The sequence below is a fragment of the Pundamilia nyererei genome, unplaced genomic scaffold, assembly GCF_000239375.1.
Source record: "Pundamilia nyererei isolate P.nyererei 1_Seehausen unplaced genomic scaffold, PunNye1.0 scaffold00336, whole genome shotgun sequence".
NCBI classification, from domain to species: domain Eukaryota; kingdom Metazoa; phylum Chordata; class Actinopteri; order Cichliformes; family Cichlidae; genus Pundamilia; species Pundamilia nyererei.
In genome coordinates this window covers 241623-258384 of record NW_005187737.1, presented here as the reverse complement: position 1 = coordinate 258384, position 16762 = coordinate 241623, and the positions used below count along the sequence as shown (strand labels likewise).

The 16762-nt window shown below is 43.0% G+C and overlaps 1 protein-coding gene across 1 annotated transcript in view; it reads left to right on the top strand.

The window, feature by feature from the left end:
- The first annotated feature begins 509 nt into the window (after positions 1–509).
- Positions 510–16762, top strand: part of actn3b (actinin alpha 3b) — a 37014-nt gene continuing 20761 nt past the window's right edge. Inside the window, exon 1 of the mRNA XM_005751971.2 lies at positions 510–644. Within this exon, the coding sequence (XP_005752028.1) occupies positions 510–644 (135 nt within the window). The remainder of the gene's footprint in view (positions 645–16762) is intronic.

The following is a 16762-nucleotide window of genomic DNA, read 5'->3' as shown; positions in this document are numbered from 1 at the left end:
TTTGTAGGTAGGCTGAAAGCACAGAGGCCTGGCTTTGCCATTGAGGATCATTAACAGCAACAGGTGCATTGCACAGGCCATAAAAACCTCTCTGCTGAAAGGAGGCGTTATTGACATACTTCCACACCACTCACGAGCCCCCTCATCCCTACCCGCGGGAGACCACCCCGCCTTTCACACCTTTTTAGGCCCAGAACCTGATACCCACGCTGTCGGTTCCCATACTTATTGGGGTGCGGTCACGTGTGCCACTTTTGACCAGGAAAGGAGCACCGGCCAGCAGGGTCTTCTGGTAGTGGGAGCACCACCTCCGCACAGGCACCTCGCACCAGTGGAGTCTGGTCTCTGCAGCCCCTAACTCTCTCTCTCCCCCCGCGAAAGCGAGACCTCTAAGTCTCAAGGAGGTTGTTTGGCCTCACGGCGTCATCTTCGTCGTTTCTATTGCTGATTTTTTTTTTTATTACCAATAAGCTGAGGGGGACGCGTAAAGTCCTGACTGAGGCGGAACCATGACAGCTGTCGAAACCCAAATAACATACACCAACTCCTACACGATCCAACATGAAGACGCGTACATGACCCAGGAGGAGGACTGGGACAGGGATCTGCTGCTGGACCCCGCCTGGGAGAAGCAGCAGCGGAAGGTAGGTTTGGATAAAGCGGTTTCGAGTAGCGCTTGTACCGACGTGCGTAATTACGCACAGATCGAACCTCTTCGCTCGCATTCAAGTCAGTGAGCGGCGCTTTAAAAAAAATGCTTTTAACACGTTAACAAGGCAGACTGAATTTAATTTGGGAGTCAGTGGTGTTGGTCTAATTGTGTGAAGTCTAATATGAAACCGCGCCTTCGCTGGCCTCACACCTGGCACTTCAGTCCTGCTTGAAGCTGTGTGGGCAGATATTTTAGGCTGTGGAACTTTCTCAGTGTTGTCTTTCAGTTACCCCTGATTGCCTTGCAGACTGTCTAAATATATTACCACCTCCCGGAGGTTTTTGTTTTCTTACTTTGCCTGCGTTTTTCACTTAACTTTTAAAGTACATGCGAGTTTATAGGGATATAAGGACATTAAGCCAACCTGGAGATAAGGATGCAAAGGATGGCGTAAAAGCAGAGGGGAAATACTCACAATAATTATACCATTTGTTAAGTTACATTAGACCAATATAAGTATGCCTTTTTTTAATTATCTATACCACAATTTCCTGTTAAAACAGCCTCTTATGTTACTGAGGAATATTACATTTTATGACTTAAAAAGTAAAGCAACAACTCTTAAAGTATGTCTTTAATCTTATTTTGAAACCCATACTGAACGAGAGTTGGGCAGGGTGGGGTTAGGCCAACCTTTAAGGTCGCATGGAGAAAGAGCATGACAGGTGTGTTTAATGAGCTGCTGGAGCAAAAGTCAAGTGACACAGGTGATGTCTGGCACGGCACACTGGGACAAAAACAACACTGGCAAAGGTTAATGAGCTACACTTTTGTCTTTGAGGTGTTCACCTTGCACACAAATGACCCACTGCGATGTTTCAGTTCAGTGAACAGACTGAACTGATTTTCATGTTTGGTATTTTTGATCCTAAGGGTTTGTAATTGGTCGCCATGTTGGATGACCACAGCCTTCACCTACCAGGAAGCCCGGGCTGGAAATAGCCATCAGGAAGATTTCTGTTTCACATAATGAAAGAGAGCTACCAAAACATATTCAAATTAAACAGGAAGTTTCAGCTGTTTGCCGCACCTGACTCAAAGTCATTAGCCTTCTCTTCCTAGCTGGCATGTCAGAAATGCAAAGGGAGCAAGGATACATTCAGTTAACATGATTTCATAGAGATGTTAATCCTGTAAAACCAGAAATAATTACCAGCAAATTTTAAGCTCGATATTTTTTTTATTGAATCTGGAAAAAAGAGAGTAGAAATAAATGTGCATATATGAGAGTTAAGTTGTATCATTTTTAGCTACATTTGGCTTTTTTGTATAATTTATTGCTCACAGCCTGTTAAACAAAGACATGTTTTAATATAGTCAAAAGAAACTCATAAAATGTGATACAGTTAATGTTATAAGGTTGCACTTTTTTTTTTAAAGGTTTTCTTGTGTTGCTGTACAGTTTGGCTCAAGAAAAGTAAAAGCTGAGACTTTGGCTTCAGCTAATGCAGAGACAGCACATGACTTTACTCTAAAGATGACATATTTGGACAAATGAGGTTTAAATCAGCAATAGAACCTTCAAAAAGTTCAACATAACTTCCAGCTGCTGTTTGTGTTCAGCTGAGCTGAAGAGAGCAAAAAGAAAAATCCCCTTTGTGAAATATGTCTAATATTCTTTTTGAGTATTTCAGGAATCGCATGCTCCTATTCCCATCTCTGACAGTTATTGAAGTGTAGGGACCGTGCTTGCTTCCATATCCTGCTGTACTCAAAGACATAACCTAATCTAACCTGTAACCAGCACCTAATCTGGGTATAGATCAGTGAAACGGGCACATTTTACGTCAGCTGCAGTGAATCTGCAGAATTCTTCCGTCAATGAAAAATGTCTCCCAGAGCTGAAGCGCAGTGACAGGCTGAGAGACCTCAACAGATGGTAGCAGAGAGGAGAGAGAGAGATGGATGGCAAGGCTGTTAAGTATACACCCCGGGTTGGTTTCACAGACCCACAAATAAACGTCTTCCTAAAAATACTTCTTAACTTGCTTGGCTCCAACTTGCCCCCCTCCCCCGCTTACTTTCTCTTTATCGCTGTGTCTTTTCTTTGAAAACTTCCTTCGCCACCATTTTTGGAATATTTGCACATCTCTTGTGATTGTGCCTTTTTTAAACTGATTAAAAATGTTGCCTTTCTTACTTTGTCTCATGCGGACCACCAGCCTTTTACGCTCGGGGTCATAAAACAGGCCTTGAATAAACCTCTACAGCCCAGCGAGTCTTTAGTCTTCACCCCTCATCCTCCCCTGGGAGCCGGTCATGGTACTCCACTGCCCTCCTTGGCATGTAAAATCTAGCTTAAGGAGCTGATATCAGCCCATAAATATAGCCGGCGCTTCATTCTGCAGTGCCGAGAATATGAAAGGGAAGCCTCGAAGCACCTGTTGTCTCCTCTGTCCCTGAAATTTCAGTGGAAAAAGCCGCTCACCACTTGCTGCAGTAGTAAAATGTTTGTCAACACACAGTGATGCCGAATCTGATACCACACATTAGAAATGGTGTGTGTCTGAATTGTACATGCTGACACTGGTTTATATTTATCATAGAGCATGGCTCCTTCTTTGCTAACTAAGTGATTCATGACTTGATTTGGACGAGGCATTTGATTTAAGAGGAGCTGGCAAAAATTGTGTTAGATATTGCATCTAGGGGAAAGCTGTCGGAAGGAAATATGAGATATGAAAGGCCGGAGTGATGAGATCTGGCTGCATCTTATCTTGGCGAGCTTCTCTCCTCAAAGCAACTATAATCCTGGAAATAAGGAGGGCTGATCCAAGTGGATGGAGGAAACCGGTCCGGTTAGAGCCAGAAGTTCTTTTCGTGGGCTTTCGGAGCTTTATTGATGTCTGCCTCAAACAGATGACAGGCTGACAGGTCCAGCTCCACCGCATCTGCAAAAAGAAGTGATTGCTGTAGGCGCAATCAATATCTGTTTAAAGATTTACTCTCACTGCAGAGGGCTGCAGAAGACTGCGCTCACAAGAACACATGGAATCGCTTTTTATTTGAAAAGGCGATGCTTTCGTCCTCCTGTGCAGTAGATCCCTCTGTTGGCACGCAGCACTGAGCTAACTAGAAAGTAGAAACTATCATTATGCTAAAAAATAAATAAATGAATAAAGATTCAGTGCTATGACTTAAGTCATCTTCTGTTTCACATTGTTAAAGAGTTCAGCTGCTAATTCACTAAGTAAAGCTGCCTGGTGACGCTCATGTTAGCAGGAATCTAAAAATATCCATTACATGAGGTTATCAGCAGCCGTGTGCTTAGCTGACCTGTTAGCAATAAAAGCTCAGTATACGTACACACAGAAGAAATTAGACTGGGCAAGTTGAAAAGTATTTAAAAAGAATAATAATCATTTATTTTTCCCCACACTGGCACACTGTTGGTCATATAGGAGAGGTGGCTTAAACTGATACCTAGTTTTAGCCTAGCTTCCATGTGCCCACACAGAACTGTCTGTGCAGCCGTACTAAAGACGGATCGATATCTTAGGCGACTATAACATTCAGTATTAACCAATCACAGATAAGAGTGGTGCCAAGTCGAGCTGTGTCTTCTAGTTAAGTTGCTATTTTTTTACGATCAGTAGCTGGTAAGACTCCGTGATTTTTTTTTTTCTCCCCTTTTCAGTATTTTCCCTCAACCCCTAACCAGTCTCAGCAGATGGCCCCGCCCCTCCCTGAGCCTGGCTCTGCTGGAGGTTTCTTCCTGTTAAAAGGGAGTTTTTCCTTCCCACTGTTGCCAAAGTGCTCACTCATCTTCTGATTGTTGGGTTTTCTCTATTATTGTAGAGTCTTCACCTTAGAGTATCAAGCCCCTTGAGGGAACTGCTGTGATCAAGTGCTACAGTAATACAATTGAATTGAATTACACTAACACACTATTTTAATCGAGATCTAATGAATGGGTGTTCGACGAAGTATCGGGGGAGGACAAGTTCTGCGTGATGAGGCCCAATCAGGAGTAAAATGCAGGTATCTGTGTCATCTCCACTCCAACACAACACATCATGTTCTTGTCCTGCAAACAGAAGCATAATTAGAAAAGGGGAAACAATCATATAGAAAAACCTTTTTCACAAATCCTGTTGGAAAACACACTAAATCTCTCAACATGTTAGAAAAAGAGAAATCTGCAAAAAATTTGGGCTAAATTTAATCAGTTCCCCTGTGCACATCGAGGCCTTTGTAAAAACGCAACAACAGCCTCTAGACATGTTTTAAAGTAGAATTCTATCATTAAGTGGAAGCCTCTCATAGTCTATCATATCATAGTGTTTGTTTATTTTCATTTTCTACAGCAGCACTGAGTTTGTCCAGTCATCTCACATTAAGTGATCTTCAACCTAATTCTAAGATCAGCTCTTTATTTAACATCTATGTTGTCATTGTTGCAGAATCAATGAGAAATTGTTTAGCAGCACAGATCTAAACTATATATTAATAACAATATAAAAATATACACTCTCACACAGACTTACAATATGGTGCAACATCATAATTATGAACTCTGCTTCTAAGATTTGCAGTGAAACATTTTTCTCTCTGCTTTCCTGTTGCGTTACATTTTCTTTCACACGGTGCAAAATGAAGTGGTCCAAACAGCGTCCACCATCAGAGCCAACTGTTATAACGTTAGATTGAGTAATGTGATATTTACCCACTCAGCCTAATGTAAAGTCCTTCTGTGTGGGCCAGGAGAGATCTTAACAGGCTGAATAATCCAGTCTATTCTTGTCTAATCTCATTTTATTACATTTCAACGAGGGATCACCAGCGTGGCAGGCAGACCGGGTCGTTGATATCTCATACTTGATGCTCGGAGACGGCGCTAAAGCGGTGGACCTCCTCAGAGATGACGATTTGAAAAAGCATCATGCGGACATTTATGTTAAAAAATGAATCTCCAAAGATTAGCGACATTAATTATGCCTTAAATGTCAGCAATGCTGCAGCACGGCTCCACATAAAAGCTACTTATCAACTTTTCAATGCTTCAGCAGCCTGGCTGCTGTCTGCTACCTCGATGCTCATCGTTAAACTCAACAATCACAGCATCATCGAAGCATTTGCATCATATATCATCAAGTGAGTTGATGAAAAAAGGTAACAGAATGGAGCAGAGAGTCTTTCTAGAGACTTCATCTGCTCCACTTTATAATAATTTGCATCTTTATTGCAGATCTGATTTGTAATTTGGCTCATCAGTCCCCCTTTACTCATCCCTGCTCACCGCCTGTGCTTCTCTACTTAATCCCAAGATGCATCTGAGAGAAGAGGCATCTTACGTTCCCCTCCCATAATTCACTCAGTCATGTGACATGTGAAGGAACAGTAACACCGCTAATGTGATCGCAGTGTGTTTTAATTTCCCAGACTTGTGGAGCTTGCACTTATTTAGGAGCTCAGAGGAGACGTTTTGGTGCTCGCAGCCAAAGAAAAATTGACAGGGATGCCATCTGAAACATAGTTGCTGCTTCTACAACACTTTATCACAATAAAGCCCTTTGTCGTATCTGTATTGATCACTAAATAAGACATTTCTTAAAACAAGAGAATTGCCCTGCAAACTTTGCAGAACTTTTTCAGTTTTACTCTTAAATTGTGTCCATGTATACCGTATCTGTTTTTGTGCATCTGTATGAGAGCTCAACGTAAGCAGAGAGGTGAGAGAGCCCGCAGTCAGATCAAATAGCAGTTGCTATTCCAGAAGTTGTGTCCATGTAGGGAGGCTTCTATAAACTGCTTTAGTGCAGGCGCAGGAGCCCGAGGAGGCAGTGGGAATGGCTGAGGACTGTATCTCTTATGTGTGTGTGCGTGTGTGTGTGTGCGTGTGTGTGGAGGGCTACTTCTTCATGGTGTTACACTGTATGCACTGCATGATTTGTGAGTTCTTGTAAGGAATGAAACAGTCTGACGGCAGAAAGTTGTTGCAGAGTCTTGTAACGGTAAAAGCAGATACATGATACGAGCATGGTGCAGCGTCGGAGTCAAAAGAAGAAACGGTGATTGATGAGCTGTGAGAGCCGCCATCTTGATCTAATCACAGCCTGTATGGAATAAAAGGGTTTAAAGTGGTAGATGAAAACTGCTGGAGTGACCACGGCGGTGCTGCCTTGCAGTTCTGTGCATCAAACTGAGCTAAAGCAGCACGCAGGTATGTTTGAGTTTCACATCTCCCAGTTTCAGCTGTTCGTACTGCTCAGGCTCATTCCTGGTGTTGAAAACGGAGAAAATGCTGCATGAGAGAAGACAACAGAAGCCCGCCAAGCGCCGTGCCCCTCGGTAACTAAACACACATGGAGGACAGATGGCCAAACACCTGCAAAATGTCACCTCAGGTCCAGGCAGTGTGTATGCTATTGAGTTTTCATGTAGTAATGAGACGAATGAGACACCTGAACCTGTCTTTATAAAAAGTGAGCTAAGCTCATAATGTTAGGGCTGAGTGCTTGCTGCATGCACTGGATATTTATAGGCCGCAGAGGATGAGATGGTGAGTCTGTGCCTCATGATAGGACTGAGGTCACAGGGATATCATTATGTGCTTTATAATGGCTTTAAAAGCTGTATGCTATTCTGTGGAGGCAGCTCCAGTTTGAAATACCAAAAACCAAAGCAAAATAACAGAGTTATTTACTTAACTGACAGTCAGCTGTAAATGTATATATTTTACTTTATTAAAGGTTTTAAGACGAGCTTATGGGTCGAGTGTTGCACAGCAGCAGCCTCCAGGTTCTATATTCATGCAAAATGACTTACAGATGTTCCTATTAAAGCGGCGTCTTTATTAATGGTTAATGTCGAGAAGAGTTCTAGCAGGTCATATTTAAAAGAAATACCGAAAAGAAAATTAAATGGCAAGAAAACGTAATTTTTATTTGACTAATTTTACCCTCGTGTGTCCTTCCGAAACAGATGTGGGCTTTTTATCATCGGCCTGCTCCAATGATTGCTTATGTCTGAGCTCACCACATGGATGCAAACTGAGGAATGACGAAGCAGCCGTCATGTGTGCTCATTCTGGCTTTAGCTTCACAACCCGCAAATAACAAAATGAAACCAGAGTTGTGGGATCGCCTGACCCGAGGATTCAATAGCCTTTTTGTGGTTCTCTAATGGAGGCCGAAGTCAAAATCACAAGGTCATCTGTGACTTGCTCTTTTGGCTAAATGAATGCTGAGAATTGTAGCTGGGGCGCATCTACTAGAGGCAGCCTCGGATCAGTTTCACACACCGTTTTTTTTTTTCACGGTCGAGGTTCCTGTCGAGATGGAATTAGCTGACCCCAGATCTGCCTGGAGAGTTTTGCCTCTTATTACAGAGAAAGAACTTGCCTACTGAAATTAGAAACAACCCCCCGCCACCACCAACCCCCCATCCTCAGTCGCAGGCGCACTGTCATAAATCCTCCGCAACCACTTACACCAATTTATCTCCCCCACTGTCAGTCTTCAAGTCCAGAGCTCATTAAACGACAAAAGAGTCGACATGCAGCCACCGTGAACCTGTACACTCACCTTTATTCTCCACCATCAATCACACAGTCAATTCACCTGCTCACTCATGTAACAAGAAAGAGGCTGAAAGCTGTAATAGAGTGAACAATGCAAGATAAGGATGGCGCAAGTGTGTGTGTGTGTGTGTGTGTGCTGCAGTGCCAGCAGAAAATAAGGGTTATTATATACACCCCAGCTGACAATTTAAAGTAACAGCACTGTGGAAAAAAAACTTTTCACTTTGATTGGTAGTTTTTCAAGTAATTAAAGTAGTACATCAGACATTGCTTCCACATAGCTGGCAATATAAAGAGAGCTTTACAAGACTGCTGGCTGGCTTTTGTGTTATCTGGCATGAAAGTTCACACTGAAATTCATATCAGCCACAGGATTAATCAAGTCCTTTTGTTTGCACTGTGAGTTTGTAGTTTTGGGTGAAATTACTCAACAAATATTGGATGGTTGTCATTTAATTGCTTTTTGTAATCTCTGACTCCTGCCACAGTCAGTTTAGAGCCAAATACCACAGACTGTATGTAGAAGATGGATATAGCTGCTAGGGATGTCACCAGAGCCAATACTTATACTTTTTGATGCCAAAATCCTGAAAACACGGTGGTACTGTGGAGACAACACGCCACTACAAGTATTCTTGTGCGTCCTTACATGATGAAGGGCACCCACAAGCACAAGGAAAACTACATGTGGAAGACGGCGACTAGCAAAGCCGCTGAGATAGCTTTGCCCCAAATTATCGATAGCTGGATATGGAAGTACGTTGTGTTATGCTGAAACACACGTTACTTTTTTGTTTGAGAGAACTTTGCCGTTTAGAAATCAACTAGCGCGCCACATGCTGAACCGTTTGTAGTGGCTAATGTTGTGTTGGGGATGTAATGACTCCCAAAGATTTAGTATTTGGTGCTAATATGAGTAGAGTTAGCTTGTTCCTAATTCAAGATGAAATTAAAGAAAGATGAAACAAAATGTGTATTTAGACAAAAAATATTCCTTATCAACATTATATTTTATTGACAATAAACAATAAAACGTTAGAATCTTTGCCGAGTAGCATGCTAATGTTAGCATTAGCTTTTATTGTAAACATTTCACCCTGTGGATCAAAGCTGACTTCACATCAGTAATGCAGCTGTCTCAAAGTGAACATTATAGTGTATTTCAGGATAAAATGAGAAGGATGACACTTTGTACCTTTCTAAATATGAAGTTAAACTTACTATTATTTAAACAGATCTGAATGTTGGCCTTTTAGCTGCTTTGCTAAATTGGAAGGATTTCCTTCCTTGGTCTGAAAAACCGAAAAGTTTGCATATTGCAATTTGGAAATCAGTTATTATCCGATGATGTGGGCGTCCGTTCAGCATGTAAGGGTAGACTAGGACACATGTAGCTTTATACTGCCCCCTTCAGGTCTGGAAGACCACTTCGGTACATACCCTGCCAACGGCTACGTTACCAAAGAAAAACAAGTACCGTAAGTATCGGTTCTGGTGACATTCCTACTTTGTATATATTTTATATATCTTGCTAATTAGCAACCATTTTGTGAGAAACATGGCATTTGGCACTGACTGCTAAATGTCTCTTATCGTGAAATCCCAACTAGCCACTATAAATCATGTTAGAGGTGACATGACTCACATTCTGAGGTCTATAAGTTTTACTTAATTAATTAATTTGATGTGTAAATGTAATTTTCTCATAGATTTACATTTACAACCAGACAACCTGCCACCTGCTTTTTAAATTTTCATATTTCAGACCAGAAGTTCTCCATCCATCTTTCATGCATCTGTCTCTAATGATTATGTTTCCACAACACTGCAATATGATGTACAACATATGGGATATCTCTGTCACTGAGGAGAAAATGTCCCTTAAAAGGCACAAAGAGGCAATTATGGAGTCTATATGTTTACTTCATTGTAGTTCCATCTGTGTGGGCAGCATTATTGTCTGCTGATTTTATTACCTCTCTGATTGGGTTTCCACTGCTCTCTGCAAGTTTCTTCTTCTGCACTGCAAGTTGGTTAACTTTACCCTGGATCATTTGATTTGGTTATTCGATCTCTCAGGACAAACTGTTGATAATGATGATAGCTGACATCGGCCTGTTGATAACTGTATCGCATTGTTGTGGCTGAGTTACTTCGTGGCAGACAGAGGAGCTTATATAAAAGCATGAATCACAAAAAGCTACCAGACAACTTTAAATCATTTGTCCCCGAAGACGCTGCAAAGTGAACTGAGATGACGTGCAACTGAGGGAAATTCCAAGAATCTGTCCTCTAAATAATTGCGTTCACTTTTCTGTCCTTTCTCTTCTTTTGTCTTTTTTACATAAAACCAACATTTTGAAAAACGTGCATCTGTGCTTCTGCCAGCATTTCCAGTTCACATCGTACACTCGTGCATAGACTGCGCTTTTAAGGGTACGCTGTTAAATTCTGGCTGGCATTTGTGGCTCGCATCATCATTCTGGTAGTGCAGCAACCTGGAGCCACGCAGCAGTGGAACACAATGTGAGGCAGCATAATGGAGCCGGGAAGGACACGATGTTTCCCCTCCTCCTCACGGAGTCGAAGCAATTAATATGACAACTCAGACAGATGGTTGTGTCAGAGCGAGTGATTGACTAAACCAGGTTAGCCATCCTGTCCCTTGGGTGGTGTTCAGACATGGACACACAATAAATGGAATACCTGATCTGGAAGCGACTGCCAATCTCTAAGGTGGCAAACTTGAGTGCTCTGAATCCGATCAAAATGCAGCAGATGATGCTGCTTATCCAATATGTCCATACAAAACTCATCCTTAAATCTTTAAACGTTACCATAATGGGTGGAGTGCTGTTGTCGTTCCCCACCTGTTCACTCACCTGTTAAAGTCCCACGTGCACCCAGCATATCTCACTGGCATCTGGCACCTTGCACACACTGTCACACACACACTGACTGGACGAGGTGTCCTAGTCCCTTTTATCCTCTAAACGCAGGCATAAATCCACAGGTTGGGACGCACCGGTGTTGCATTGGCGGCCAGCACTGGCCTTGTTGTCAGCAGGATCTTTGGGTATAAGCCTGTTAATCCTTCACAGAGAAGCAGCAGAAAGGAAGGCTGATAAATTCATGCCGGGTACAGGTTCAGACCGAAAATGCAACTTAGAACTGCTCGTGCAGTACTTTTACCTGACACTGGCTGATATCCATCCATCCAGTAACTGCTTAACCAGTTCAAGCTGGAAAAATGTGAATCTTCATTTGCTTTTTCCCCAAATATGAGTCACTGTTGGCTGAGTCTGTTGCTTTATGCAGTTCTTTCTTTCAAATTCAGCTGGTTCCAGTTAACGGTTTCATCCAGCTTTGTTCGTCCACTGATTATTTACTTTGATTAGCTCGTGTTTTTCCTTTTTCTTAACAGATATGAATTGAATTTTGTGTGGTTTGGTTTTATTTGAAATCCAATCTAAGCTTGTGCCACAGCAGTGGTCAGCTGGCCTGTTAGAGGTGTGTTTAGGATACATTACGTCATTTTCCCAAATCATCCCCGTGGCATCGAAGTTCAGGGCTCCGGATCTCTTTTTGAGGGGTGGGGTGTATTTAAAGACTATAAGGGGGGCGGGTGGGGTGAAGTGCTGGTGGTTCCTAAATATTGGTGACACCTGTTGTGTGTTGTAACCGTTAGCCTCCTCCACTTCGGTCCTGTCACTTTATCAACTCTTAAAACCTCGGTGGAGGAACTTGGTGCAGTCGTTGTTTACTAGAGAGCTCTGATGTGAGGAAAGTGATGTCAGACACACATAGCTGAAAATATAGTTCCTCATTGTAAAGCTCTAGTTTTGCCATTAAGAGGCTGAAAGGAAAAGATGATGTTTCTAATTCTCTCCATTAGGTGTAGCTGACAGCTGAACACCTTTTTATTCGTGTGGATTTGAGTTTGCCTCTCTCACACACACACCAACAGTCGTAGTTTCAGAAGTGCTGTGATTTTCTTCTTTACTGACACTTGTTTGAGATGACGAGCCTTGATGGGAGTGTTGTTTGTCCACTCAGAGCTCATATGGCTCAACCGCGGCTGTTCCAGTCTGTCAGAAGTGTCGTGATTGAGGACTTACATAAGCGCCGTCAGTGTTTTCATGTGCAAATCCTGGAAATGTCATCATGTCAGCAGCTCTCCAAAGTATTTTACAAATGTGAACAGCGGCGTCGATGCAAGAGGCTTATTTATTTGGGTTTTTTAATTTTTTGGTTTTTGAGTGTGATCAAGAGGAGAGCTCGGCAGTGCTCACAGAGAGCAGGCTGTGCACTTTGGCCATACAGTGACACAGAAACACAGCCTGTGACATTTCCTGCTCTCTCTGTCAGTGTAGTTAAATCACAGCAGCTTGTGTGGTGCAAGCAAACCTCACAGAATATTTTACTGAGTTATTTATGCATTATATGTAAATTAAACCAAAAACTGATGACGAGACGGATTATTGTAGCTTAAAAACGCAGCGAATGAAATGAGCAGGAGCAGTTCAGGGGTTGTCTGTGTGTTTTTAATAAGTACTGACCTGTGGTCTGTTGACTCTGGAAGCTGCAGCTTTTGATTGCAGAGGGGGAAAGGGTGCATCTGCTGCTCTCTGTGCAAACAGTCATTGCTGCCCGACAGGTGGACTGACGTGCTCGCGGTTCAAAATCGACACGGCTATAAATAGATTTATGGCTTTTGGTAGTTTTCAGAGCAATAATTGCATCTTCAGTGCTCACAGCAGTATATACATTATTTTTATTGTCTTCCTCTGGATTTAATCTTAGCCCTGAATCACAAGCATAAATGCCTCGTAAATAAAAGAGCGCAGTGTTTTCATGCATGTGAGTGAGCTGTCACCGGTTTGTACATGAGTGCTGAACAGTGTGACCAAAGGTAGCTGTAGTGGACAGGTGTGAATGGGGTCCCAAATGTCAGCCCTGCAGGCAGGCTATTTTTAAAGTGGCACAGACATAAATACCTGGGCTAAATTAAGGCTGGGCACATGCAGGTGTACTGTGGGAAGACTGGCTCTTTCCTTTCAAACCACACGAACAGATTTTTATATAAAACATACTGACACAACATCATGTGAACACTTTCCTCATATGTTTGACTCATTTTGGATGATTTAATAAAGTCTGATTTGTAAACGCTGGTCAAACTATCATCAAAATGAATGATTAGCTGCAGTATGAAACTGTACTCTCATTGGATAATAAACAACCACAAGTATTAGCCAATAAGCATGGGGTTTCACAGTCATACCTGCCCCTTGTCGTCACATTGGGGGGGGGTGCAAGCAGAAATGCTCAGAAACTATGAGTGATGCCACAGGAGCTACGCTGGGCTAGGCCCATCTAAAGAAGGCAGCCACTCAGTCTCTTTATGTCCCATGACTTTTCTCGTGTTTTACTCTGGACTATTCACCTGATCTGGTTGGGAAAGACCTGTGATTGGCTCCACTCATAAGCTCAAATCCTAAACATCCAGCGCAGAGACTCCACTTCAGTCACAACATGCTGACAGGTTATAGATTTTCAACAAACCCTTTGCTTTCTGTACTATGTAGAACTCAGACTTTATAGAGCTGGGCTCAAAACACTTTAGTTACAAACCACAGGACAAATGCTAGAGAATGAAAAAGAATACTTTTCTGTGCACCCTCACCATTATTCTTTATTTAAACTAACGAAAGTTGAAAGAATGAGGTTAGGGGCTTAGAGTTGAGTGCAGCAGTGAAAGCGTCCTGTCTTCCTCCATCACGGCCTCGCTAAGTGATGCTCTAAAACGCAGCACTTACTAACAATAACAGAGACTTCCGAAAATGGTTTACAATCGATTTAACTGCTTTTCTACCACCAAGTGCTGCCAATTTGTTTTTCTAACGCTCTGCTTGTTGTTTTTAATTCTGCTCCACATCACAGACCTTATAATTTCCCTCCACAATCAGCAGATTAAAACGCACCAAATCTTAAGACTGGCACACAAAGAAATGCAGAGATGATCTGCGCTGGCAGTGTTCCCTGTAAGCCACATCGCTGTGCACATTTTTATTCCAGACAAACATATTTCTGTAATTGGATCAGCCTCGTGTGATCGAAGGCACTAATTAGTGAAATCGGCTACTGTAGACTTTTGTAATTAAATCTAAACACTCTTTGGGGGAAAAAAAAAGGCCTGCAGCCAGCGACGCAGTAGTGCAAAGAGGTGAGGTGTAAGCTGAGCTTGTCCTGAAGGTTTATGTAATTATGCATCTTATTAGAAGTGATTTATATTTATTTATCTATCTATTATTTTCTTATTTATTTAGATTTCCTTAGGAGAGGCTGAGGCAGAGAAATGGAGCTATGAAAGTGCAAAGACAGGGTTGATATATGTGGAGCAGCACTCAGTCTGGACTAATCATCAAGTCAACTACAGCTGACTGTGTGTGTGTGTCTGTGTGTGTGATGGTCAGCTGTGGAAGGCTATTTTGTGCACGCAGGGTGCTGAGATTTATGCGGGAGGTAAACTCAATATAATCCCACTTTACGGCCGCCGTGTCATGCGGCACTCACTTTATGATGGAAGGCTTTTTCTTAAATGTAACCTCATTAAAAGAAGCATTACTAAAAGCATCTCCTAACGTTTGACATATCGACATTCTAATAATCCTTCATTTTAAATGCGTTTTATAATCATTAGCCGACATTTTTCATAATAGCAAAAAGGGTTCACAGCTGGAAGATGATGTTTAAGGTGTCGGGGAAAAGAGGATGTTTTTGAGCTTTGGCACTGATTCTTCAAATTATAATCAATCAGTCGTCTTGATATCATTTTTACATTCATGTCTTTTTTTAATGAAACGTGAGAATCGTCAGTCTGTGTTCCTACCCCCACCTATGGCCGAGCTCACGAGGGTTAATATGTGAAAGAATAATACAGTAATGTGCTTCATATAAAGAGCAGCAGGCAGGGCTCAGAGGGGAGCTGCTACTCCTCTACCTTTAAAGGAGCTGGCTGAGGTGGTTCGTGCGTCTGATAATGATGATGCTTGTTCCAAAGTGAGGTGTTCTACCTACTGGAAGGAGACCAGGACACTCTGGAGAGAGTACATCTTCAAGAAGGTGTCTATGGAGCAGGCGGTCTGGGCATCTCTGGTTAGCGGTCGTGCTGTCATCTACTGGAGCTAGAGCTCCAGCTAGTGGCAGCTAGCTCCTAACATCTTAGCAGCTAACGGGCATTGTGTAGTCAGAAAGTATGAATATTAACTCTAACCAGAGGTTATTCTGCTGCTTCCTGATGAGGGCACCAGCCTTTAATCATCTAGTCGACATTAGTCGTGCTTTTCCCTCCAACAAAGTAATTAATCTGCATCTTCTGCTAGCGTGTGCGTTCTTTTCAGGAGCCGTAAAGAGCTTGCGGTTGCGTCAGCTCTGTGATGAACAGCCTGGGTAGCTGACATTATCAGGAGCTCATAGCCCGTTGAGATGGGAGGAAGAATGTGTGGGAACGTGTGTGTGTGTCAGATGTATTTGGAGGGTGGGGGGTCTGCAGCCCTGGGTCTCCTGGGGGGACGTAGTCATGACGGGCATTCAGCTGGGCTACACTGTGACCTCATTTTACAAGTAAAAAGGTCCCAGCTGAGCTGAGCCAGGACGGATCAACAGGTGCAGACAGACAGAAGAAAGAAGAGGGGAGGGGGAGGATGCTGGGATGGAGGGTGACTTCATGCCGGCGGACTTTGACGACCACCACAGGCGTTACAGCAGACCGAGGAGGGGCCGGCTGGCGGGTGGGGGGAGATAATGAAGCGGTACAGCACAGACGGAGAAAAGTATCAGCTGTAGTTTCACATGTGTCACAGTTAATTGTTTTTTTATCTGAGGCTCATGCAGCGTTTTGGATTTAATGAATCTGTGATTGTGTTTGTGTCTCCAGGTTAAGTGAATCTTTAATTTCACTTAGCGCCACTCCAGCTTCTAACAGCTTTCCCTTTGATGTAGACGCGGCATCACCCCTCTCATCCTTCCCACACTTTCTCAAGTTATTATTTTATATCTCATCATATTCTTAAATCCATTCCTTCCTCCTCCTCTTCCTCCTGTCTTGGACTCTTACAGTTCACCTCAGGAATCCTGCCTTCTCAGCTGTCCACTGGTGTCCCATGGCAATCCGATTTAGCCTCCGCCACCTCCCCTTACTCCTTGTCCCTCCCCTCCCCTTCGCAGCTCTTTCTCCTCCTTTTCCACCTATTTTAGCCTCCACACCTACCGCCCACCTCCCTGCCTCCACCTCCTCCGTTCTCCGTCACACACCTCCTTGTCCCCTCTCCAGTTTGGCCGGGTGGTCTGTGCGTGCTGGATTAGGAGTCTGTCTAAATTTGGTCATGCATGGCAAAGGAGATGAGCACCTGCTGGTTGGACAGGCGGTCTCTTCTCCCCTCCAGACCCTTACATCAAATTACAGCAGGGCTTGGGCATTCCTGTCACTCCTCTCCGCTCCTCCGCTTTGCTGCTTCTTTGTCTAC